Source organism: Myotis lucifugus, unplaced genomic scaffold (genome assembly GCF_000147115.1).
Source record: "Myotis lucifugus unplaced genomic scaffold, Myoluc2.0 scaffold_480, whole genome shotgun sequence".
Lineage (NCBI taxonomy): Eukaryota > Metazoa > Chordata > Mammalia > Chiroptera > Vespertilionidae > Myotis > Myotis lucifugus.
Genome location: NW_005871528.1, coordinates 569,426 through 592,960, shown reverse-complemented (window position 1 = coordinate 592,960; position 23,535 = coordinate 569,426). Strand labels below are relative to the sequence as shown.

The 23,535-nt window shown below is 51.7% G+C and overlaps 2 protein-coding genes across 7 annotated transcripts; one reads left to right on the top strand and one right to left on the bottom strand.

Annotated features, from left to right (window-relative positions):
* The first annotated feature begins 2,453 nt into the window (after positions 1–2,453).
* On the top strand, positions 2,454–20,027 carry TAOK2 (TAO kinase 2). 6 transcript variants are annotated; one of them, XM_006103327.3, is made up of 18 exons: positions 2,465–2,756; positions 2,928–2,999; positions 3,094–3,195; positions 3,679–3,724; positions 4,067–4,163; positions 4,323–4,436; positions 4,539–4,630; positions 7,490–7,583; positions 7,684–7,765; positions 8,534–8,701; positions 8,855–9,133; positions 9,328–9,489; positions 11,111–11,476; positions 11,557–11,760; positions 13,290–13,529; positions 16,648–16,860; positions 17,809–17,991; positions 18,075–19,308. In XM_006103327.3, the coding sequence occupies exons 1-18, from the start codon at positions 2,625–2,627 to the stop codon at positions 18,594–18,596; spliced, it is 3,168 nt and encodes a 1,055-aa protein (XP_006103389.1). In that variant the 5' UTR covers positions 2,465–2,624; the 3' UTR covers positions 18,597–19,308. The 6 variants fall into 6 exon arrangements, with proteins under 6 accessions (XP_006103387.1, XP_014301198.1, XP_006103389.1 ...); XM_006103328.3 differs by having other exon boundaries at positions 2,466–2,756; positions 8,873–9,133; XM_014445714.2 differs by lacking the exon at positions 18,075–19,308 and adding an exon at positions 17,564–17,671 and having other exon boundaries at positions 2,566–2,756; positions 17,809–17,960.
* HIRIP3 (HIRA interacting protein 3) lies at positions 20,014–23,147 on the bottom strand. Its single transcript, XM_006103329.3, has 7 exons — positions 22,928–23,147; positions 22,731–22,851; positions 22,504–22,612; positions 20,923–22,253; positions 20,659–20,821; positions 20,478–20,576; positions 20,014–20,398 (listed from the first exon to the last, which is right to left on the bottom strand). The coding sequence occupies exons 1-7, from the start codon at positions 22,990–22,992 to the stop codon at positions 20,238–20,240; spliced, it is 2,049 nt and encodes a 682-aa protein (XP_006103391.1). The 5' UTR covers positions 22,993–23,147; the 3' UTR covers positions 20,014–20,237.
* Positions 23,148–23,535: the final 388 nt, after the last annotated feature.

Sequence of the window (23,535 nt, the reverse complement as noted above, 5' to 3'; positions counted from 1 at the left end):
GCGATCTATCGTTTACAAAATGTTGTACACCCATTTTCTCACGTGACCCCGTCCCCCTTCACCCTTTTTAAAAAGTATATGTTTTTATTGATTTTTGGAGAGAAAGGGAGAGGGAGAAAAACACCGATGTGAGAGCAAAACACATGAGAGGGAAGCATCTATCTATATAGGCTGCCTCCTGTATGCCCCCCACTGGGTCTTGAGCCCACAACCGGGGGCACGTGCCCTGACCAGGAATTGAACTGGCAACCTTTCGTTTCCACACGGGCTGGTGCCCCCTTTGTCCTTTTATTGCGATCTCCCCATTTTACAGTTGAGAATGTTAAGGCCCGGAGAGGTTGCCCAAGGTCACTCAGTGGCAGAATCAGGATTTGAGTTGTGGTAAGATTTAAGAATGGGAGGAAGAAGAGCTTCCTTGTTTGGGAGGGCTGTACTCAGGAGCTTTTCCAGATGGGAGGGAGGCTCGGGCGCCTACCTCTGCCTCATGATTTTTCTGGGCACTCTGACCTTCATCTTTACTGTGATCCCAGCCTTTGGCCTGGGTTCCTGAGAGCGCCCTCCCTTCTGACAAATGGTGTCTCTTCATAGTTAAAGCCAAGCTGCTGGGGTGGGATGTCCCCAAAGTATTAAAACCTTGTGGTGACCCTGGAGGCATGGAAGGAAAAATCCATATGCCAAATGTCCGAGTAGTGTTCCTAAGTATGGGATCTCGTTAAAAATGTCACAACAGCCCTCTGCTATCATTCATTTTCCTGAAAAGACCAACTCTAAGGAACTTACCAAAGCCCTGTTGCTGTATATTGAGGATGAATGTACTCCTGGTAGTGTAGGGATAGACAGTCTTGGATTTCCTCATCTGCAGAATGGAGCTAACATTGTCCATTTTAGAAGGTGGCTATGATGTAGCACAGATCTTGGTCGTCGTTCAAACGTCCGATGTTATTTGAGGAAGAGGCCCCATGTCATGTGGCCTAGGGTTCTGTGTTGGCATTCTTGGTTGAGAGCTGGTAAAGAGGTCAAGAAGATTCCCTTGGCAAGTTGTGAGCTCCTGCCTTTGTGTGTGGTTGTGTGGTTGGGGTGAGGGGTGCTTGGCAGGAGAATGGAGAAAGGGCCTGCTTTGAGCAGCCTGGGAGCTGCTGAGGGCAATCAATCTCCCAGGCTATTCTGAGCCCTCTGCACCCTGGGGGCCACTAGAGTGAGCTGGGCTTGCTTCTTGCCCACCAGCTTCCAGTTGAGCTGAGGAGACAAAATTAACAACACAATAGGAAACAATGCATGACAATATAATTACATGCTAGATTGGTAGGCTCTTTAAGGAGCTAGAACTGCCCTGGAGTCCAGCTCTTCTGAAGGCTCCTTTGTGCCTGAATTCCAACAAGTGCTTAGTCAGGAGTTTGGCCTGGAATCCCCTTGTGGATGTGGGTGTGTGTCTTGCGGGGGGAGGGGGGGGTCTTGGCTTTGATGCTGGAGTTTCTCTGGATGTTTGGCTGGGTGCTCTAGCAGTTCTCCCTCAGCACCGAGTGATCAAGGAAAGCTTCCTGTAGGAGGCGGCTGAGCTTGTAGTGAGTTGCTTAGAGAGGAATGAGCACACAGGCCTGACTGGAGAGGAGAAGGTCCTGTTCTCTGACCTTGGAGAAGTCCTCTTTCCTTTCTATGCCTCAGTGGCCTCATCTGTGAAATGGTGATCATGATCCTGCCCTGCTTATTTCACGGTGCTGTTTTGAAAGCACAGTGGTAGAAGACCAGTTTTGGGAAAGTCATTTAACCTTCCTGAGCCTGTTTCCTCATCTGCAAAATAAGAGTACCAGTAACAACCTCATAAGGTTATGTGTGGTGAGGATTGAATGAGAGGTAATGCATGTAAGGTGTTGCTACACATGCTCAATAAATGTTATTTGTACACCGTAAATGCCCTGTATCTGTGTGTGATGCCTATGCAATTGGGCTGGACAGAAAAGGTAGCCCAGATCACAGAGCCATTTCTCTCCCTGTCCTTCCTACTTTAGATCTCCCTGCCACTGTGTCCCTAGCCCTTTTTGAGAATGAGTCTTCTGGCCCCTCTGGGCCAGTACCCACTTCTAACAATGGCCGGATTTCCACTGCCTCCGGCCTGGCCATTTCCTGCTCTCTTCAGAGTGTGAGAGGTTGAGGGAGGAGGGGGCCTCAAAGCTAAGAGGAATGGGAAGGTGCCTGGAAATTTGGATTGTGGGACTTGTGGGACAGGACACTTGGGGATTTGGGGATCTGGCTGGGAGGCAGAATCTTTTATTCTTGAAGGAGGAAGTAGGGGTTATAGGGAAATGGAGCTTGTTGAGGTCTGAGGAGGGTGGTAAGAATGCTTAGCTCCCACTCTTCCTAGCTGTTTTAGGGACTCTGGCCCTGTGGCCCATTCTTTGATTCCCAGGGCAAGTTCTTTTTTCTTTTCTTTTCTTTTTTTTTTTTTTGAGCTTTAATGTTCCTAATCTCCCCATACCCTTCCTCAGCAGTGCCTCCCCCTCATCAGGGAACTGGGAAGGAGAAGGCAGAAACTTGAGGGGCCCCTTCCTCTCTCTCTGAGAGCCCATCCTTGGCCCCATTTCCATTCTCCAGGTCAGGCCCCACTCTCAGGGCCCTCAGGGGCCACCATGCCAGCTGGGAGCCGGGCTGGGAGCCTGAAGGACCCTGATGTGGCTGAGCTCTTTTTCAAGGATGACCCTGAAAAGCTCTTCTCTGACCTTCGGGAAATTGGCCATGGCAGCTTTGGAGCTGTGTACTTTGTGAGTTGGGGCTTGGGAGGGAAGGGCAGGGATGGGGGCTGCATTCTCCCCCCTGTGGACCTCCAAGTAGCTCTCTGTACTACACCACGCCCTCTCCTGCTGTGCCAGCAAGTCTTCTCGCTGCCCAGTTCTCACTGGGTGCCTTCACCACCTTCTGGTCTGGTCCTCTAGGCCCGGGATGTCCGGAATAATGAGGTGGTGGCCATCAAGAAGATGTCCTACAGTGGGAAGCAGTCTAATGAGGTGGGTCAGACTTAACAAGAACGGGTTGGGGGTAGGAGACTCCTGTCTCAAGATGCAGACTGAATAAGTCTCTGCTCCCCCTGACGCCTCCCAGAAGTGGCAGGACATCATCAAGGAGGTTCGGTTCCTACAGAAGCTCCGGCATCCCAATACCATTCAGTACCGGGGCTGTTACCTGAGGGAACACACAGCTTGGGTGAGCTGGCCCCTGTCTCTGGCCTGATCTTTGCCCCCTCTCAGGCCCATCCTTATCTTGGTCTAGTCTCTTAGGTGGGCTCTATTTGGAGTGCTGGTGTGGGAATCTTGGGAAGGAGTGAGTCTCTCCCAACCTTTTTATTTCTCAGACAAAGCCATGAGCAGCAGTGTCTGCCCAGAAGGAGAGGCTGGTTTGAAGGGTGACGTAGACTAGTAGCAGTTGGAACAAGGGCACATGGGTTGGAAGAGCTGGAATGGAGATTGGAGCTTTGAAGGGATTCAGGTGGGAGAGGCTCTGACTCTAGGGACTCTCCCACCACCCCCTCATTTTCTCAGTTGTCCTTCCTCCCTGTCATTACCCTCGGGGCATTGCCTGAGTGGAGGATAGAGCAAGGAAGCTCTCTATTTTGGATCTCTGCCCAAGAGAGATGGGCCAGGAGGGGTGGCCAGTTCTGCTGATCTCTGACCCTTGACCCTTCCTTAGCTGGTGATGGAGTATTGCCTGGGCTCAGCTTCTGACCTTCTAGAAGGTAAGTAACTCTGTCCAACAAGTGGAAGAAGGGAGAAGAGCAGAGAAGCTCTAGGGCAGGGGTCCTCAAACTACGGCCCGCGGGCCACGTGCAAATACAAATATTGTATTTGTTCCCGTTTTGTTTTTTTACTTCAAAATAAGATATGTGCAGTGTGCATAGGAATTTGTTCATAGTTTTTTTTTAAACTATAGTCCGGCCCTCCAACGGTCGGAGGGACAGTGAACTGGCCCCCTGTTTGAAAAGTCTGAGGACCCCTGCTGAAGGGGAAGGGTTAAGGGAAACTTGTTCCAGTCCCACCCTTGGGCTCCCTCAGCTTGATGTTTTTCCCTCACTCCCTAGTGCACAAGAAGCCCCTTCAGGAGGTGGAGATTGCAGCTGTGACCCACGGGGCCCTTCAGGGCCTGGCTTATCTGCATTCCCACAACATGATCCATAGGTACAAGCAGCACTGACGATGGCTGGGAGGGAGGGGGAGTGCTCACTACACCGCTCTGCATTTAGCTGGGCTACAAGCCTTCTTGGAACTTGGTGCTACAGCCCCCACCCAGCCTTCCTGAGATACATGTCTTATTCCTGTGCTTTGCTTCTTTGGCAGGGATGTGAAGGCTGGAAACATCCTGCTCTCAGAGCCAGGCTTGGTAAAGCTGGGGGACTTCGGCTCCGCATCCATCATGGCACCTGCCAACTCCTTTGTGGGCACCCCGTACTGGTGAGTGGGAGTGGTGGTGGTTGGAGAGAGCTGCCAGAAAGTTGGGAGCAGGAGTTGGCAGGGTCTGGGCAGGTAATTAGTCTCTTTGGTCTGAACTCCCAGGATGGCTCCGGAGGTGATCCTGGCAATGGATGAAGGGCAGTATGATGGCAAGGTGGATGTCTGGTCACTGGGGATAACGTGCATCGAGCTGGGTAAGGACATCCTCCACTCTGCTCCCTCCATCCTCTTTTCCCTTCATTCCCGTCTCTTTCTCTTTTTATCCCCATACCATACCATCCTTTAAGGTCTGCAGGCTTCTGTTCATTTTGACTCTACCCTTGATCTCCAATACAGGCAGCTGTCAAATTCTGCCAATTTTTTATTTGTTTATTTTATTTTTGTTAATCCTCACCCAAGGATATTTTTCCCTTGATTTTTATTTTTATTTGTTTGTTGTTGTTGTTTTAATTTTTATTATTTTTTTAATCAGAGAGGAAGGGAGAGGGAGAGAGAGATAGAAACATCAATGATGAGAGAATTATTGATCGGCTGCCCTGCACGCCCCCACTGGGGATTGAGCATGCAACCTGGGCGTGTGCCCTTGACCGAAATCGAACCTGGGACCTTTCAGTCCGCAGGCCGATGCTCTATCCACTGAGCCACACCAGCTAGCGCTCCATTGATTTTTAGAGAGTGGAAGGGAGAGAGAGAGACAGAGAGAAACATTGATGTGAGAGAGACACATCGATTGGTTGCCTCCTGCATGCACCCCAACCTGGGCCAGGGAACCTACAACCGCTGTACATGCCCTTGACCGGAATAGAATCTTGGACCCTTCAATCCGCAGGCTGATGCTCTATTCACTGAGCCAAACTGGCTCGTGCAAATTCTGCCAGTTTTTATACCTAAAGATTTCATAGCATTCATCTCTTCTGTCTAATACTCTAGTTCTAAACTTTTTTTTTAGCGCAGACTGTGTACCATGTATGTGCTAGTAGGTTCTGGGAGTATAGTAGTGAATAAGGCTCCTGCCTTCATGGAATTTATATTCAAGTTGGGGAAACAGGCATGTTTTCTTTCAATGTAATAAGAGCTGAATGGGGGAGTTAAAGGAATAGTACATCTCTAAAACAAGGGATATGACCTAGTTCAGAGGCTGAGGAAGGTCTCCTTGTAGCAGAGATATTTAAATAGAACCACAAGGCAAATAATAGTTAGCTGTTTGAAGACTGTAGGGAAGAGCATTCAGACAGGTAAGAGCAGGCATGGGGAGCTGAAACTAGTTTCAGTTATTTGGAATAATGCAGTAAAGAGCAGTGAGTGATATGGACAGAGTTAGGCTCCAGTGAGTTCATAATGCCTTGAAGCCATGTCAAGGTTCTCATATTTGTCAGCCTGTACTATTGAAACAACTATTTAATGAGATAATGTTTGTAAGACCTCCAAAAGGGTGCCAAACATAGACTAGTTGTCCCAAGAAAGAGATGCTGTTGCCCTAGCAGGTTTGGCTCGGTGGATAGAGCGTTGGCCCGTGGACTGAAGGGTCGTGGCTTCGATTCCAGTCAAGGGCACGTACCTGGTTGCAGGCTCAATCCCCGGCTCTGGTAGGGGCCCATGTGGGAGGCAACCAATGAATATATCTCTCTCATATTGATGTTTTTCTCTCTCTGTCTCTCCCCTCCCTTCCACTCTCTAAAAATCAATGGAAAAATATCCTCAGGTGAGGATTAACAAACAAACAAACAAAAAAGAAAGATGCTGTTAGTTACTCTTATAAGCAACTTCCTGCAGTGATCTTTCCTACTGCCAGTCTCTCCTATGTCACAGACATCTGCTTAAGCTCTGTTATTTCACTCCCTTCCTCAGAGCCAGCAGTGGCTCTCTGTTGCTTTCAAGACTGAAGTCATATCCATCTTTTCTTACACCAAGCTAAAGACTGCTTCCTAAAGCCTGGCTTTCCTCTTCAGGAGCTCCATCCCTGTGTGCCATGAACTTTTCCACTTTCTTGCCTTGATTTCTTTTGTGTCCACTGCCCAAGGGCAGAAATTCGTACATGGCCATCTCTGCATGTCTACACTTACCATTTGAGGCCGCAACCAGACAGGTTATGCAAAGATGTGAAGCAGGCCAAGAATAAGAAAAATCTAGAGCTGTCCATTTTATTCCTAGTTTTGGTAAAGACATAGGTACAGAGAAATATTTCTCTACGATTAAAAAAAAAATCACAAAAAAACACATCAATCTTGATGATAAATGGCAACTGATACTCAGTCAGGATCAGAGAAGCAAACTGGAAGTTTGGCAAACTGGAGATTGCTATTGCTTATCTCCAGCCCATTGTTATGCAGGAATTTAGGCTCTAATTCACCAGATCTAAGTTTTTAAGGTAAACTGGAGAGTTAGATTATTATTATTTGTTATGTGGAATTTAATTTAAAAATCACTGTGTGGGCCAAAAACATAAACAACAGAAAACATTTGACTGAGCTACTTGGGGCTCCTGGCTTGCAATTTCTCATCTAAGGTCTAGCTCCAATATCCCTTTTTCCAAAAGACCTTCCCTGAATTCCCTGCAAATGTACCAGCGGGAAGGCCCACCACACACCCAGCTTCCCAGCCATTTACCCGTCTCCCTCTTGTGCCAGCTAACAGTTTGAACTTGATATTATTTGTCCAGCCCTATTTAATCTTTCTGTCAGACTGGAAGTTCGTTGAGGACAGGACCTATTTCTTGTTTTTCTTTGCCTTCCCCATAATACTTAGCAAGCTTTTTGTTCTCATTTGGCACCTAATAAATACTAATTTGGCTGATAACTGAATGTGCTTTCTTCTGCCTTCTTTGGTGCTTTTGCATGTGTTTTTTTATTTGATCTCTACTTCACCTTGTGCAGGTGAAAGGACGGGTGTTGCATTTTCCAGAGGGAGTGCATTGAGATTATGTGAATTGCTCAGAGTCATGCAGCCAAGAAGTCAGGAAGCTGAAATGTGAAACCCAAATCTTCTGATTTCTGTTCCTTTCTCCTCTACCCACTGCCATCTCTCACTTTCTCCCACTTGACCTTTCTTTGTAGCGGAACGGAAACCACCACTGTTTAACATGAATGCGATGAGTGCCTTATACCACATTGCACAGAATGAGTCCCCTGTGCTCCAGTCAGGACACTGGTAAGGGCTTGGATCCCTGGGCCCAGGGGTTAGGCCATAGGGTAAGGCTGCCTTGACTCATCCCTTCCCCACCCCTCCCTCACCTTCCTGTGACTACTAGGTCTGAGTACTTCCGGAATTTTGTCGACTCCTGTCTTCAGAAAATCCCTCAAGACAGACCAACCTCAGAGGTTCTTCTGAAGGTGAGGACTCACTGGCCTAGGATTCTTCTAGAACTGTAGCTTGTTTGAGGTACAAGAAACCCCTCAATGAAATTAGTGATTCCCACCAAAAACTTCATTTATTAATTCCCACCCCCTCCCTGTTACCCCATGGACTCTGTTGTTAGATTTTGTCTACCAGACTGCTTTTATTAAGTAATAATTTGTTTTCCCATCTTTTATTAATCAAAGATGTATATAATTGCGAGCCAGGACTTCTGGTCAGCATGTGATAACCAGGGTTACTACACTGATCTGATGTAAATCAAGCCAAAAGCCTGTGTAGCCTTGTCATGGGTAAATGTATTATTTCCCTTAGGTGTTTTTTGACTTAACAAAAGTAGAGGGGCCCCTATTCCCTTCACAGATCCATGGGGGCCTAAGGAGCCCTAGTTGGGAACTGACATAGATTGTCTAGTTTGACAGTTGTTTTGTTATTGTGGGATAGCTTATGAGGCCCAGAGAGGCCTCATGACATGTCCACGGACATGCAGCACTTTGATAGAGGACCTGGACTGGAATCCAGATGTGACTGGTCTTGCCTGTCAGCCATGGATGAAAGAAAAAGAGACTGGGGAGATTGGGTGGTGAAAATTAATGTAGGAGGAAGTGTTGAGACAAGGCCAGCATCCACCCATGAGGACATGGGTCCCAGGGGATTGCCTCAGGCTAGAGGGAATGCCAGCACCCATAGGATATTGAGGGTCGTGGGGGTGCTTGGCAGCAAGCCTCAGTGTTCTCTTTCCCCAGCACCGCTTTGTGCTCCGGGAGCGGCCACCCACAGTCATTATGGACCTAATTCAGAGGACCAAGGATGCTGTGCGGGAGCTGGACAACCTGCAGTACCGCAAGATGAAGAAGATACTATTCCAAGAGGCACCCAATGGTCCTGGTGCTGAAGCCCCAGAGGAGGAGGAGGTGACCCAGCTTGCCCTGCCACCCTTTACCACCATGTTGTACTTGCCTCGTAGCAGCTGCTTGGCCCCCTTACCCATCCCTCCTCACACCCACTGTCTCCTTGTGCTACCTCCATGTACACACCCCTTGTTCTTCCCCTTCCCTGCCCAACAGCCTACACCCTGTCTACAGGAGGCGGAGCCCTACATGCACCGAGCTGGGACGCTGACCAGTCTAGAGAGTAGCCACTCAGTGCCCAGCATGTCCATCAGCGCCTCTAGTCAGAGCAGCTCAGTCAACAGCCTAGCAGATGCTTCAGACAATGAGGAGGAAGAAGAGGAAGAGGAAGAGGAGGAAGAAGAGGAGGAAGGCCCTGAAGCCCGGGAGATGGCCATGATGCAGGAGGGGGAACACACAGTCACCTCCCACAGTTCCATCATCCACCGGCTGCCGGTATGCAGCTCACCCTGAGTAGGCCTGACAGTGGAAAGGCCCAACCCCAGCTCTTCAGCTCAGGCATCGTCTGGGTTCCCTTCTCTCCCGCCCAAGCATGACTGCCTCTTCTCTAAATCTGACTGGGTCTGCAAGGAACTCCCTGTGGGCCCAGTGGCCTCTGAGCCTGGGTATCCTTTCCACCTTCCCTCTAGGGCTCTGACAACCTATATGATGACCCCTACCAGCCAGAGCTGACCCAGGGCCCTCTCCAGCAGCCTGCAGCCCCAGCTCCCACTTCTACCACCTCTTCTGCCCGCCGCCGGGCCTACTGCCGCAACCGGGACCACTTTGCCACCATCCGTACTGCCTCCCTGGTAAGTGCAGCCATTCTCCCTCGGGCCAGAGGGCCCAATCATCTAAGTCCAGAAATGATTTTCTCCTTATGGCACATGGTTAAGTTCAAATTCTACCCTCACTTATGGTAGCTGTCTCTTGCCTTTTCTTCACTTCAACCTCCAGGGGATTGGCCACATTGGGTATTCCTAGCTTGGCAAACTCTTACTCCATTTTTGTGACTAGGCTTAAATCATGTCTCCTTGGGTGCCTTCCCAGGCCCCTGGCCAATTGGATGCTCCTGAACAGCATTATGACAGATGTGCTGGATTCTGTGTTTGTGGAGGGCGAGGGTGGTGGTCAGGCATCTGCCTCATACCAGTGATTGGCTCTCAGGTTCACATACATGCCTATATTTAACCCGGCTCCTCTGGGAGGGAGCCAGGATGATCCCATTTGAGAGGTGGGGCAGCCATGACTCAGAGGCCTGCTTGCCTGAGGCACTGCCCTAGCATTGTTGATGGTTGTCAAATTCTGTAAGCAGACGTTGGTCCTTTCCTAACATTAAGTCATAGCAGTGTTTTCCCAGTTGACAGGGAAAAGTGGGTAGACATTTAGATTACATTCCTGCTTAGCTGCTAGCACCAACAACCCCTTACTTGGTCTAGTGATCTCTGCATGTGGTTGGTTCTGTTAGGTCAACTCTTCAAATCCAGTGATGCTTGGTTCTTTGTGATACTGTGCAGAGAAATCTGTGACTTCCAGGGTATTGGCCACCTGGACTGGACAATGGACCTGAGCTCAAATCTCAGCTGAGGACATCCAGTCCCAGTGTTCTTGTTATTCCAACATCTCATGGCCCAGATCCAGTTCTGAACTTGGGCTATAATGATCCTCAGTGTTTGCTGAAGGAGAACGAAGCCAATACTTAGTGGTTCACAGTGTTCTAGACACTAGTACATACTAGTATGTATCAAAGTTAATCTCCACAGCCCTCTATGAGGAGGTATTATGGCCCCATTTAATAGACGAGGAAACTGAGGTTTAGCAACCTTAACTTTCATGAGGTCACATGGTTAGTAAGTGGCAGAGCTGGGACAGGGACCCAGGTCTGTATGATTACTCTCTTCTTGTTCTGATTAATCCTCACCCAAGGATATTTTTCCATTGATTTTTAGAGAGAATGGAAGAGAGGGGAAGAGACAGAGAAAAACATTGATGTGAGAGAAATACATCAGTTGGTTGCCTCCCGCACTCACCCTGAGCAAGGCCAGGGATCGAACCCGCAACCTAGGTATGCGTCCTTGACCAGATCGAACCTGGGACCCATCATTCCACAGGCTGATGCTCTGTCTACTGAGCCAAACCAGCCTGGACTGTATGATTACTCTTTTGAACTAATCTGAATTGTCCCACTTTTACACCGGGCCCTGTGCTCAGTACCTTTTATTATCTCATCAACCTGTGAAGTCAGTTATATTGTCATTATCCAGTTGAGGTGGCAGGCTCAGAGAGGTTATGTGTGAGGGAGGTACCAAATGTGCGAATTAAACCCAGGAGTCTAAAACCCATGTTCTTTCTTCATGGAGCATGAAGACTGTGTGTGCTAATAAAATGGGGGCCAAGGCTGAGCCCTTCTTCTCATCCTCTCTCCCGCCCCAGGTCAGCCGTCAGATCCAGGAGCATGAGCAGGACTCAGCTCTGAGGGAGCAGCTAAGTGGATATAAGCGGATGCGACGACAGCACCAGAAACAGCTGCTGGCCCTGGAGTCACGGCTGAGGGGTGAACGTGAGGAGCATAGTGCACGGCTGCAGCGAGAGCTTGAGGCACAGCGGGCTGGCTTCGGGGCTGAGGCAGAAAAGCTGTCACGGCGGCACCAGGCCATCGGTGAGAAGGAGGCACGAGCTGCCCAGGCTGAGGAACGAAAGTTCCAGCAGCACATCCTTGGGCAGCAGAAGAAGGAGCTGGCTGCCCTGCTGGAGGCGCAGAAGCGAACCTACAAACTTCGGAAGGAGCAACTAAAGGAGGTGGGAGAGGCTCCAGCAGTGGATAGGGCCTGGTGGTGAAAGAGGCAGTCCCTGACCACCCTGCTCTCCCCACTGCCCAGGAGCTTCAGGAGAACCCCAGCACACCCAAGCGGGAGAAGGCTGAGTGGCTTTTGCGGCAGAAGGAGCAGCTACAGCAGTGCCAGGCGGAAGAGGAGGCAGGGCTGCTACGCCGGCAGCGCCAGTACTTTGAGTTGCAGTGTCGCCAATATAAGCGCAAAATGCTGCTGGCTCGTCATAGCCTGGACCAAGATCTGCTGCGAGAGGTGGGTCACCCCATTCCCCTCCCGGATCCCAGACATCCTTTTAAAATAAATACATAGCCCTAACTGGTTTGGCTCAGTGGATAGAGTGTTGGCCTGAGGACTGAAAGGTCCCAGGTTCGATTCCAGTCAAGGGCATGTACCTTGGTTGTGGGCACATCCCCAGTAGGAGGTGTGCAGGAGGCAGCTGATCGATGTTTCTAACTCTCTATCCCTCTCCCTTTCTTCCTGTAAAAAAATCAATAAAAAATATTTTTAAATAAATAAATAAAAATTAAAATATGTATATATGAAATCAATATATATAAATTGATTTCAGAGTGATATATATAATATATATAATATAATCTATATATATATCCTATATAATAAAAAGGTAATATGCAAATTGACCCTAACAGCAGAACAACTGGGAATGACTGGTCACTATGACACACACTGACCACCAGGGGGCAGACGCTCAATGCAGGAGCTGCCCCCTGGTGGTCAGTGCACTCCCACCGGGGGAGTTCTGCTCAGCCACAAGCCAGGCTGATGGCTGCCAGCACAGCAGTGGTGGCGGGAGCCTCTCCTGCCTCCTCAGCAGTGCTAAGGATGTCCGACTGCAGCTTAGGCCTGCTCCCCGCTGGCAAGTGGACATCCCCCAAGGGCTTCTGGGCTGCCAGAGGGATGTCTGACTGACAGTTTAGGCCCTATCCCCCGGGGAGCATGCCTAAACCAGCAGGTGAACATCCCCCGAGGGGTCCCAGACTGCGAGAGGGCACAGGCTGGGCTGAGGGACCCCCCCGAGTGCACAAATTTTTGTGCACTGAGCCTCTAGTTGGTATATATTGATATATTGATTTCAGAGAGGAAGGGAAGGGGAGAGAGAAATAGAAACATCAGTGATGAGAGAATCATTGATTGGCTGCCTCCTGCATGCCCCATACTGGGAATGGAGCCCACAATCCAGGCATGTGCCCTGACAGGGAATCGAACCTCAACCTCCTGGTTCACAGGTCAACGCTCAACCACTGAGCCATGCTGGCCAGGCCCAGACATCCTTTTTCATTTGCCTCACTTGTCTTTTTGCTTCAGCCCACCTTCATGTTATGGTTCTGCTTCTCTTGAACACCCCTTTTGCTTCTCATGCCCACCAGAAAGACCCTGCTAGAGTTCCCTTAATATTCTGTTCCCAGCCCTAGCCGGTTTGGCTCAGTGGATAGAGCGTCGGCCTGCAGACTGAAGGGTCCCGGGTTCGATTCTGGTCAAGGGCATGTGCCTTGGTTGCAGGCACATCCCGGGGGGGGGGGGGTGTAGGAGACAGCTGATCAATGTTTCTAACTCTTTATCCCTCTCCCTCCTCTCTGTAAAAAATCAATAAAAAAATATATATTTAAAAAAAAAATTCTGTTCCCAGACCAGCCAGGAGTTTGGCTCCCTTATATCCCTCATCTTCCCACCCTCAGCTCCTTCTGCCAAAGAGTTTTGGGGCTCTCACACCAACAAGGTTTCCTAACTGGACTCTGGGCCCCGCCTCTCTTCTGCTTCAGGACTTGAACAAGAAACAAACACAGAAGGACTTGGAGTGTGCATTGCTGCTGCGGCAGCATGAGGCCACACGAGAGCTTGAGCTAAGACAGCTCCAGGCTGTACAGCGCACAAGGGCAGAGCTCACCCGCCTGCAGCACCAGACAGAGCTGGGCAACCAGCTGGAGTACAACAAGCGGCGTGAGCAAGAGTTGCGGCAGAAGCATGCAGCCCAGGTTCGCCAGCAGCCCAAGAGCCTCAAAGTACGTGCAGGCCAGCGTCCCCCGGCCCTCCCGCTCCCCATTCCTGGGGCTCTGGGACCACCCAGCACAGGCACCCCTAGAGAAGAGCATCCCTGCTCATCTGGCCAGGAGGCAGTCTTTGGCCAAAGAATTCTGGGAGAGGAGGAGCAAGCAGTTCCAGAGAGAAGGATTCTGGGAGAGGAAGGGGCCACCTTGGAACCAGAGGAGCAGAGGATTTTGGGGGAAGAATCAGGAACCCCTAGTCCCAGTCCACAAAAAAATAGGTGTTTGGTTGATGAGGAAGTTTGGGGTCTTACTGAGGAGGAGATAGAGGAGCTAAGAGTCCCATCCCTGACACCTCAGGAAAGGAACATTTTGGGCCAGGAGACGGCTGGGGCATGGAGGTTGTGGGAGAAGGAGTATAGGAGCCTCCTGGATGAGGAATTTGAGTTTGGCTGGGTCCAAGGCCCAGCTCTGACCCCAGTCCCTGAGGAGGAGGAAGAGGAAGAAGAGGAGGAGGGGGCTCCAATTAGGACTCCGAGGGATCCTGGAGATGGCTGTCCCTCACCAGACATCCCCCCTGAACCCCCTCCAACATATCTGAGACCTGGCCCTGCTAGCCAGTTCCCTGGACTCCTGTCCCATGGCCTCCTGGCTGGCCTCTCTTTTGCAGTGGGGTCCTCCTCTGGCCTCCTGCCCCTACTACTTCTGCTGCTGCTCCCACTGCTGGCGGCCCAGGGTGGGGGTGGCTTGCAGGCCTCGCTGCTAGCCCTTGAGGTGGGGCTGGTGGGCCTGGGGGCCTCCTACCTACTTCTTTGTACAGCTCTGCATCTGCCCCCCAGTCTGTTCTTACTCCTTGCCCAGGCCACTGCACTGGGGGCTATCCTGGGTCTGAGCTGGTGCCGAGGCCTTATGGGTGTCCCTCTGGGCCTTGGGGCCGCCTGGCTCCTAGCCTGGCCAAGCCTGGTTCTACCACTGGCAGCTATGGCAGCTGGGGGCAAATGGGTGCGGCAGCAGGGACCTCAGATTCGCCGGGGCATCTCTCGGCTCTGGTTACGGGCTCTGCTGCGCCTATCCCCCATGGCCTTTAGGGCCCTACAGGGCTGTGGGGCTGTGGGAGACCGGGGTCTGTTTGCCCTCTACCCCAAGACCAACAAGGATGGCTTCCGCAGTCGACTGCCTGTCCCTGGGCCTCGGCGGAGTAATTCCCGGGCTTCCCGACACCCACTAGCCCTATTGGCAAGGTTTTGGGCCCTGTGTAAGGGCTGGAACTGGCACCTGGCACGGGCCAGCCAGGGTTTGGCCTCCCGCTTACCTCCCTGGGCTATCCACACACTGGCCAGCTGGGGCCTGCTTCGGGTTGAACGGCCCAGCCGTATTCCCCGACTACTACCACGCAGCCAGCGCAGGCTAGGGCCCCCTGCCTCCCACCAACCACCACCAGGGACTCTAGCTGGGCGGAAATCCCGAACCCGTCAGTCCCGGGCCCTGCCTCCCTGGAGGTGACCAACTCTGGCGTTTCATCAGCCCGAATCTAGAGCATTGAGCACTTTATCTCCCACTACTCAGCGAAGATTCTGCAGTCCCAATCCTCCCTTTCATCCCTCCTTCCTCAGTGTGCTCCCCCCACCCCCAACCCTTGGACCTCTAGGCAGGCAGCCCCCTCCACTAGAGCTCAGAAGTTACACTTTGTGTTCTCCTGAAGCTCCTCCCCCACCTTAAGTTATTGCTGTTCTCCCGCTGTGTGTGTGCTCATCCTCACCCTCATCGACTCAGGCCTGGGGCCAGGTGTGGTGGTGGGTGGAAAGAGTCATGTGTTTTTTTTTCTCTCTTTGATTTTGTTTTTCTGTCTCCCTTCCAACCTATCCCCTTTCCCCCATCAAAAAAAGAAAAAGACAAACACAAATAAAATATCTAAGCGGAACTATACCTTTGGCCCAGGCTGCCTCTGTCTGCTTTGTCCTGCCGCCTAGCCTCCCTGGTATGCCCCAATCCAGACCCTTGGCCCCCAGTCCCATGACCTCTTCACCTCCATCTACGTTATCTCAACCCCTTTCATTCCTCAGCCTCATCCTCTCTGCCGTCATAACTTTATTACATCATGACCACCACCAGCTTGGTGGTCTGGACCTCTTTGAGCTTTGACATATCTTATGCCCACAGTTCCCATTTGTGGATTCCTTAAGAGAGTCCTTAGGTTCTGGTCCTTTTGTCCTCAGCCCCTGCTTTGTCTCCCAACCTGTTCCCTTTCTGGGAGCTGAATTTCTCTCCTGGCATCAGGCATTATTCTAGAGGGCTGGGGGATGGAACTGGGAGCCCTGAATAGTAGGGATGATGAGTTTGGGGGCCAAGCAAGAGAGTATGGGGGCTGTGGAAATGGGATTGGTTGTGGGCTTGGAATGGGAGCTGAGTGTGTAAGGGGCTGTCTGGAATGTGGAAATCTGGCCAGGGTGGCAGCTGTTGGCCCATTGAACTTGTCAGGCCCTTTCTGGCCACTTCTTTGCCCCTTTGCCTTATGTGGCCTGAGATGGGGCCACTTCTTCTTATCCATTTCTCAGCTCGGTGGATGTCCTTCACCCTTCCCACCCAGAGGTACTGAACCTGGGCCTTCCTCTGTCTTTAGCTGTGTTGCTCTCTTCCATGGGTGTGTTGTGTGATTTGGTTTTCTCACTCTTCTTGTACACATTCCGTATCTGCTCACATGCTTCTATCTCTAGGTCATGTTTTCTGTGCATGGTCAAAGCTTCTTGTATGCCCTCAGTACTCTAAAGATTCCAGTTCCCTGTCCATGAACTCTCCTGCTGTTTCTTGTGTTTTCCACCCAACTCTGTGAACATGCTCTCGGAACCTTGTTTTCTTTGCATCTCTTGCCCATTGAGAATCTTCCTGATCTCTCTCAACACAATCCCATCTCTCCATGTCTGTCTGTATACAGTTCCCCCCGCCCCCTCTGTCTAACATGTTTTCTGTTTCTCTCCCTCTCCCTGTCTCTGTTTCTGTCTCTTCCTCTCTCTCTCTTTTCCCCTTCTCCCCTGATTGTTCCTCCTCCTCCTGTTCCTCCTCCTCCTGTTCTTCCTCTTCCTCCTCTCCCTCTTCCTCTCCCCTGCCCCCATTTCCCCTCGGTCCATCCACTGCATAGTCTAAGGAGCTGCAGATCAAGAAGCAGTTCCAGGAGACGTGTAAGATCCAGACTCGGCAGTACAAGGCTCTGCGGGCACACTTGCTGGAGACTACGCCTAAAGCTCAGCACAAGAGCCTCCTTAAGCGGCTCAAGGAAGAACAGACCCGAAAGCTGGCAATCCTAGCTGAACAATACGACCAGTCCATCTCAGAGATGCTCAGCTCACAGGCGGTGAGGCCTGGGGTCCAGAGAGGGAGCATGGCGGAGATTGGCCTCTATTTCCCACTGGGTTATGGGCCATGAAAGCAGGGGAGGGGGTGGATAGAGAAGGGGCTTTTTGTTCCTGGAAAACCTCAGATGTCTCCCACTGTTGGTATTCTCTGCAATGGTTTTATTCTCTCGCTTGAGTATTTTCTTAAGGTCTTGACAAAGCCAGCCTGCCTATTCTACCAAGAACCACCAAGGAAAGTGTGGCTGTAATTTTTCCTTGAGCCTGAGTTAGTTTAATGTGTGAATAGAAAATCAAAATGTTTGTAGCCCTCAGGCCAATTTCCTGACTTATGGAGGATTTTGAAGGTTGCTGTTCTAAAAGTGATCACACATAAGTAACATGGAATGGGTCACTTAAATATACACATGGTGTAAAAAGTAACACTATTCATTGCCATTTTTTCACCCAATCCCACTTCTCAGAATTATTGTTAATAATTCATTGTACTAGATTATTTCCTATGCATATTGAAGTTACATAAAATTTTTAAACAAGAATGAATCATACTTTACATACTATTCTTTAACTTTTTTCCACCTAATATTTCTTGGATCTCTTCCCATGTCAGTACACATATCTCATTTTTTTTTAACAGCATAGAATTATCCATGGTATGAATATACCATAATTTATTTAACCCATCCCTTATTGGTGGACATTTAGGTTGTTTCCAGTATATTGCTATTACAACGCTTCAGTGAACACCTTCCAGCACATGTGCAAGTATACCTTGGGGATAAATTCCTGGAAGTGTAATTGCTGTGTCACAGGGTATGACGACCTTTCATTTTGGTAGATGTTGACACTGGCTGCTTCTTGAAACCTTAGGGCCCAGGCCTACCTGGGGCAGGGGAGGATTGTGGGGGTCGGGGAGGAGGCCCCTAAAATTAGTTCTTCCTATTTTCCAGCTGCGGCTTGATGAGACCCAAGAGGCAGAGTTCCAAGCCCTTCGGCAGCAGCTTCAACAGGAGCTGGAGCTACTCAATGCTTACCAGAGTAAGATCAAGATTCGCACGGAGAGTCAACACGAGAGGGAGTTGCGAGAGCTGGAACAGAGAGTAGCTCTGAGGCGGGCACTGCTAGAGCAGCGGGTAAGAGGGCTTGGCCTCCAGGATGGGGTGGGCAGTCCCCTCTAACCCTCACTGGACTCTCTAATCTCTTCTGGGTGTTCCAGGTGGAAGAGGAGCTGCTGGCCCTGCAAACAGGGCGTTCTGAACGAATCCGGAGTTTGCTCGAGCGGCAGGCCCGTGAGATCGAGGCTTTCGATGCTGAGAGCATGAGGCTGGGTTTCTCCAGTATGGCTCTGGGGGGCATTCCAGCCGAGGCTGCTGCCCAGGGCTATCCCGCTCCTCCCCCTGCCCCTGCCTGGCCCTCCCGCCCTGTTCCCCGTTCAGGAGCACACTGGAGCCATGGCCCTCCTCCACCTGGCATGCCCCCCCCAGCTTGGCGTCAGCCCTCTCTGCTGGCTCCCCCAGGTCCCCCAAACTGGCTGGGGCCCCCAGCACAGAGTGGGACACCCCGTGGTGGAGCCCTGCTACTGCTAAGAAACAGCCCCCAGCCCCTGCGACGGGCAGCCTCGGGGGGCAGTGGCAGTGACAATGTGGGCCCACCTGCAGCCGCAGTGCCTGGGCCTCTGAGCCGCAGCACCAGTGTCGCTTCCCACATCCTCAATGGCTCCTCCCACTTCTATTCCTGAAGTGCAAGGTGGATAAGCAGATGGAGGGGCAGGGGCAGGGTTGGGTGGAGCCTGATTCTGGAGGGCTTATAAGCTTGAGGCCCACCCAAGGGTGGGGGACAGGATGTTAGTTCCAGCTCCCCTCAAACCTCATCTCATGAGCTTCTTGGGCTGGCCAGTGGCCCAGGGTCAGCTTGGGCATAGGTTCCTCAAGGCTGACTAGGAGCCCCTGCCTCCCCACCATGGTGCCAGGGTCTCTCTCCACCACCGCCTTGGAAAAGGAGGGAGATGTTTGTGTCAAATATTCATCTAGTCCCCTGGGGGAGGGGAAGGGTGGGTCTAGATATATTCAGAGAACTATACTACTCCCTGCATTGGGGCCATGGATTGGGGACGCCAGGCCCCCGCAGACCTGGGATGTGACAGAGCAAGTCTGGGGGTCGGGTGGGGAGTACGGGAGGAAAGGGCCTTCTTAGGAAGGATAAGGATGGGGTCTTGGGGTCAGGATGCCTGGGTCTCTCCATTCCCCTGTTGCCGTCTGAAGTCCTGTGCCGTCTTGTCTTTTTTTTTTTTTTTTTTAATTGAGATCAGAGCTGGGGCAGGGGAACAAGGGAAGGACCTTGGAAGGGGCTGCTCCCAGGTCTGGGGGCAGTCATGGCAGCCCCTCCCAGCTACGGGGCTGGCACAGAGCCCCATGGCAAGCTTTTAATAAACTGTTGGTTATTCTAACAGACCCCAGGACTCATGCTTTCTAAGCTGTGTATTAAGGACTGTTCAGTGGCAGGTGATAATGTTACTTGTATTTAAAAAGAGGATTTATTGGGCTGTATAACTAAAAATTGCAGTGTTCTTAATGACTTCGGCCATCACTAGATCCAGAGCCTTAGATGGGATCATTAGACTTTTGACCTCTGCTTCCCTTTGCTTTGGCTTCAAAGATTTTTAGAAGATTCACTTCATGCTCAAGCTCCTAGCAGCTCCAGGGTTACATCTTACCAACAACTTCAACAGCAAGAATCCCAGCAAATTCCTGAAGTGACCTCACTGGCTCCATCTGTAGCCAGAGGACTGGCATGGTGCTCCAATTGGTAAGGTGTAGGTCCTATACCCCCAACCCCTGAATGCTGAAAGGGTTGGCCCATAGACCAAGGGGCTGTTTTTATAAAGGGGACGGAAGACATAAACAACAGCTGTCTCCAAGTTATTTCATTTTGTGCTTCACAATCTTAAAGCCAGTTTTTCATAGAGTCCTTCCAACAAGACAGGAGGATCAGAGAGGCACACTAGTCAGACTGGAGGAAGATTAGGAGCCACACTCTTCTAATAGAGCCTGGTGGCAGACTGGATGGCAGGGTCTAAAGGCTGGGACTCCTTTGGAGAACCTGGGGGAAATTAAAGGGAACGAGATGGCGTGGGTGGGATGAGAGTAGGGGACTAGTTTTAATGAGGTGATTCAAACTCCTTTATTGAGTCTTAAAAAATAAACTCCTGTAAGCACTTTAAACTGAGAACGTGAAACAAATAGGATCCCAGCAACTGTACCTGGGGGTTTCAAGTCTGAAGAAAGGTGCTTCTCTTTGGGCACAGAGTTTGGGTTGGTGGGGGTGCTACAGATGTGTGCTTTCCACAAGTGTGTAAAGTTCCTCCTGGTAGACGGGGAGCTTAGTTACTCTCGCCGTCACTGCTGATGATGCCACGCATATGAGACCAGTCCGGGCGTGGGGCACAGTGCCGCTCTTCCTCTGAGTCCAGGGTCCGGCGGTATAGCTCCCCAGGGGGCGCTGCTTCTGAAGGGTTCCAGGCAGTGCGTCTGCGTGGCCGACCTGGGGGGAAGGAGTAGATTAGTTGTCTGAGGCAGTCCAAGCCCCATCTGTTCCTGGGCAGGGGGAAGAAGCCCCTCACCTGAACAGCTGATGATGTTAGTGATGTCCAAGGATGCCACCTCGGCTGCCTCCTCACGCTGCTCCTTTAGAGCCCGACACTTCTCTAAGGAAGGGTTACCTGGGGCAGAAGAATCTGGTGATCCTCTCCTCCCCAGCAGCCAAGGACCTCTCCTGCAGCCCCAGGGCACACCCGGCCTAACCCTTCATGCCCAGAGCTTCCAGCTCTGCCCGGAGGACACACAGGCGCTCCTTGCGCGAGCGGCAGGAGCCCAGCAGCTTCTTGTAGTTGCGATGGGCGCCACAGGCCCGAATGTAACGCTTTAGTCTCATCACAGCAGGGTGGTCCTCATCACGATGACCAGACTGACAAGAAAAGACAACAGCTGAAGGTCAGGTCTTCTGGGTTTGACTCTAGGTCTCCCTCTTCACTTAATGGCGGCCTCCCACCCCATCTTCATCCTCACCTTCCTGCCTCTGGGTTCCGGGCTGCCATTTGCAGAAGAGGAGGAAGAGCTTCGGGACCTGCTTTTCTTGGAGCTCTTCCTGTAAGAGCGGTTCTTCCTCTCCCCCTTGAGGGTCCCCCCTGCCTCACTGTCACTCACCTCCCTCTCTGAGTCACTTGCCTCACCATTGGTTGTCTTTCTACTTTCTACTTTGGCTGACTTTCCCATGCCTTTAGTAGCTGGTTTCAACTTCCTCCAGCTGTCTTCCCCATCCTCCTTGCTGCTGCCACTCTGCCTTTTGCCACCATCCCGCTGAGTCCTGTTCTTGCCCTTCCTCTGCACTAGGGGCTCTTCATCTCCCCCACTGCTATCTCCGCTGCCTGCTGCTGCTTTTTCCTTCTCTTCCTCTCTGTCCTCCCAGTCTCCCAGCACTTTTGCTGCCAGGCTTTTCTGCTTACTGCTCCTCTCCTCCCAAGCTGACTTTTTCCCTCCATTGTTTGGAGCTCTGGGTTTCCAATCCTCCTCTCTGTTCTCTTTCTTGGCTAGAGTCTCCTCCCCCTCACTCTCCATTTCACTTTCCTGGTGCCTTTTAGCTTTTTTGTTTTCCATCCTTTGGGCAGGTTCTTCCTCACTGTCCTCACTCTCCATGGCCTGCTTCCTACTAGCTGAAATCTTGTCTGGTACCTGCTTGTTCTTAATGGTGGCCTCCCCCCCCATCTTCATCCTCACCTTCCTGCCTTTGGGTTCCGGGCTGCCATTTGCAGAAGAGGAGGAAGAGCTTCGGGGCCTGCTTTTCTTGGAGCTCTTCCTGTAGGAGCGATTCTTCCTCTCCCCCTTGAGGGTCCCCCCTGCCTCAGTGTCACTCACCTCCCTCTCCGAGTCACTTGCCTCACCATTGGTTGTTTTTCCATTTTCTACTTTGGCTGACTTTCCCATGCCTTTAGTAGCTGGTTTCAACTTCCTCCAGCTGTCTTCCCCATCCTCCTCACTGCTGCCACTCTGCCTTTTGCCACCATCCCACTGGGTCCTGTTTTTTGTCACACGTTTCTTCCTAGTCCTGCCTTTGGACTCCTTTTCCTTATTCCCTTCCTCACTGCTCTCTTCTTTCCAGACCTTACTTGTTCTAGCAGAGCTCTCCTCCTCCTCCTCCTTCCAGCGCTCCTTCACCGCCTCCTCCTCTAATCCAGTCTTGTATGCAGTAAGGTCCCTCTGCTGTTCCTCCTCATCGCTGCTCTCAATTGCTCTTTTTGAGGCCCGCTTTGGACTCTCCTCTATGGGACTGGCTACTGCCCCCATCCCATTCTTCGCTGGGTGGCTGGAGCAGTCTGGACTGGAGGCTGCAGCACTGGGCTCTGGAATGTGGAGAGAAGAGAAGGTTGGGACAGGTTCCTCCTGCCCCTTTTCCCTCCACTTGGGATAGGTTGTCTCAAACCCTGCTTTAGACAGAAGAAAGGAGAGGAGAGACAGCAGGAAACGGCCCATCAGTCCACCCTGTTCCGGGTTCCTGACTCACTGGCTTCACGACCTCATCCAATGCCTTGGGACATATTACATGCACAGTAAATACTTTCTGAATGAACCAACTATGCAGAAGGCACTAACCTGAATCCGAATTCAAACGGAACCTTTTCCTCTCTGGGTCACTGCAGGAGGTGGGAGGCCTCTTTGCCTTCTTGGCAAGGTCTAGTCCTCTGGCACCCGCTTCATCCCCCTGTTTGTGCATCAAGAGGGCAAAACGTGTATCAAGGCGATGCTCTGCTACACCCACTCTCTGGCCCCTACTCCTCGGCAACAAGCCCTGCCTCCCGTGGAGGGAGTTCCGCCCTCACCTGCATCTTCAGCAGTTCCTCCTCCACGAGCCGCTTCAGCGCCTGCTTCTCCTTGGGATCCAGGTGGTCGCGGCCGGTGTGAGCCAAGAACCTTCGCCGCACGATGGAGTGGGTGAGCGTGCTGCGGAGAGAGATGTCAGGGGGAGTCCCCAGCCCGGCCCTGCCCTTGTCCACCCCCACCCCAACCTCCAGTGCACCTGAGGTCCGGGCGGCCTCGGAAGAAGCTACGGGTGAACTCCCGCAATTCGTTCTCCCGCGCCATTTTGCGCGGGTTGGGATTGGTGGCCCCCGCCTTTTTTCTTCCCGGCCTCCGTTAGCGCACTTGACAGGAACGTGCGCACGCGCAGTGTCGTGGCGTTGTAAGGCGAGGGACCGTTGGGTGTCGGTTGTGGGCCGCTTGGACCGAGGGCTTTGCCAGACAAACCTTGATTTCCCGGCAGTTGGAGGGTCTCGCGGCTCCTCCCTTTTTTTAGATTCGGCGCGGCCACCTTTGGGTGTACGTAATCAGTCCGCGACGCCTCCGTCCGTGGTCTCGTGCCAGCTAGGCCGCTGTGACTTCGGAAGACAGAAGAAAAGGGACATCTCTCCTGAAAACTAGGACTCCCCGGGGGAAGAGTCTTGTGCCTGCCAATCTCTGAGCACACGTAGAATCAGTCAGGGAGAACCTCTGGCGTCCGCCATCTTTGTGACGTCATCAAGTCGCGGCGACACCATCTTTAGCTTCGTCCCGGGTAGCAAAGTTCCTTTCCCGGTATTCCCTGAGAGGGCAACGGGGTGGTAACGAAACCTGGGCGCGGGGCACGCC

Bases quoted from the DNA above. Each gene is read 5' to 3' on its own strand.
- TAOK2 (XM_014445712.2), top strand. From the start codon at position 2,625: ATGCCAGCTGGGAGCCGGGCTGGGAGCCTGAAGGACCCTGATGTGGCT. The intron at 4,437-4,538 runs GTGAGTGGGAGT...CTGAACTCCCAG, and splicing joins TTTGTGGGCACCCCGTACTG to GATGGCTCCGGAGGTGATCC. The intron at 4,631-7,489 runs GTAAGGACATCC...CTTTCTTTGTAG, and splicing joins GATAACGTGCATCGAGCTGG to CGGAACGGAAACCACCACTG.
- HIRIP3 (XM_006103329.3), bottom strand. From the start codon at position 22,992: ATGGCGCGGGAGAACGAATTGCGGGAGTTCACCCGTAGCTTCTTCCGA. The intron at 20,822-20,922 runs GTGAGGATGAAG...TTTTCTTGTCAG, and splicing joins CGGAACCCAGAGGCAGGAAG to TCTGGTCATCGTGATGAGGA. The intron at 20,577-20,658 runs GTTAGGCCGGGT...CTTCTGCCCCAG, and splicing joins GGAAGCTCTGGGCATGAAGG to GTAACCCTTCCTTAGAGAAG.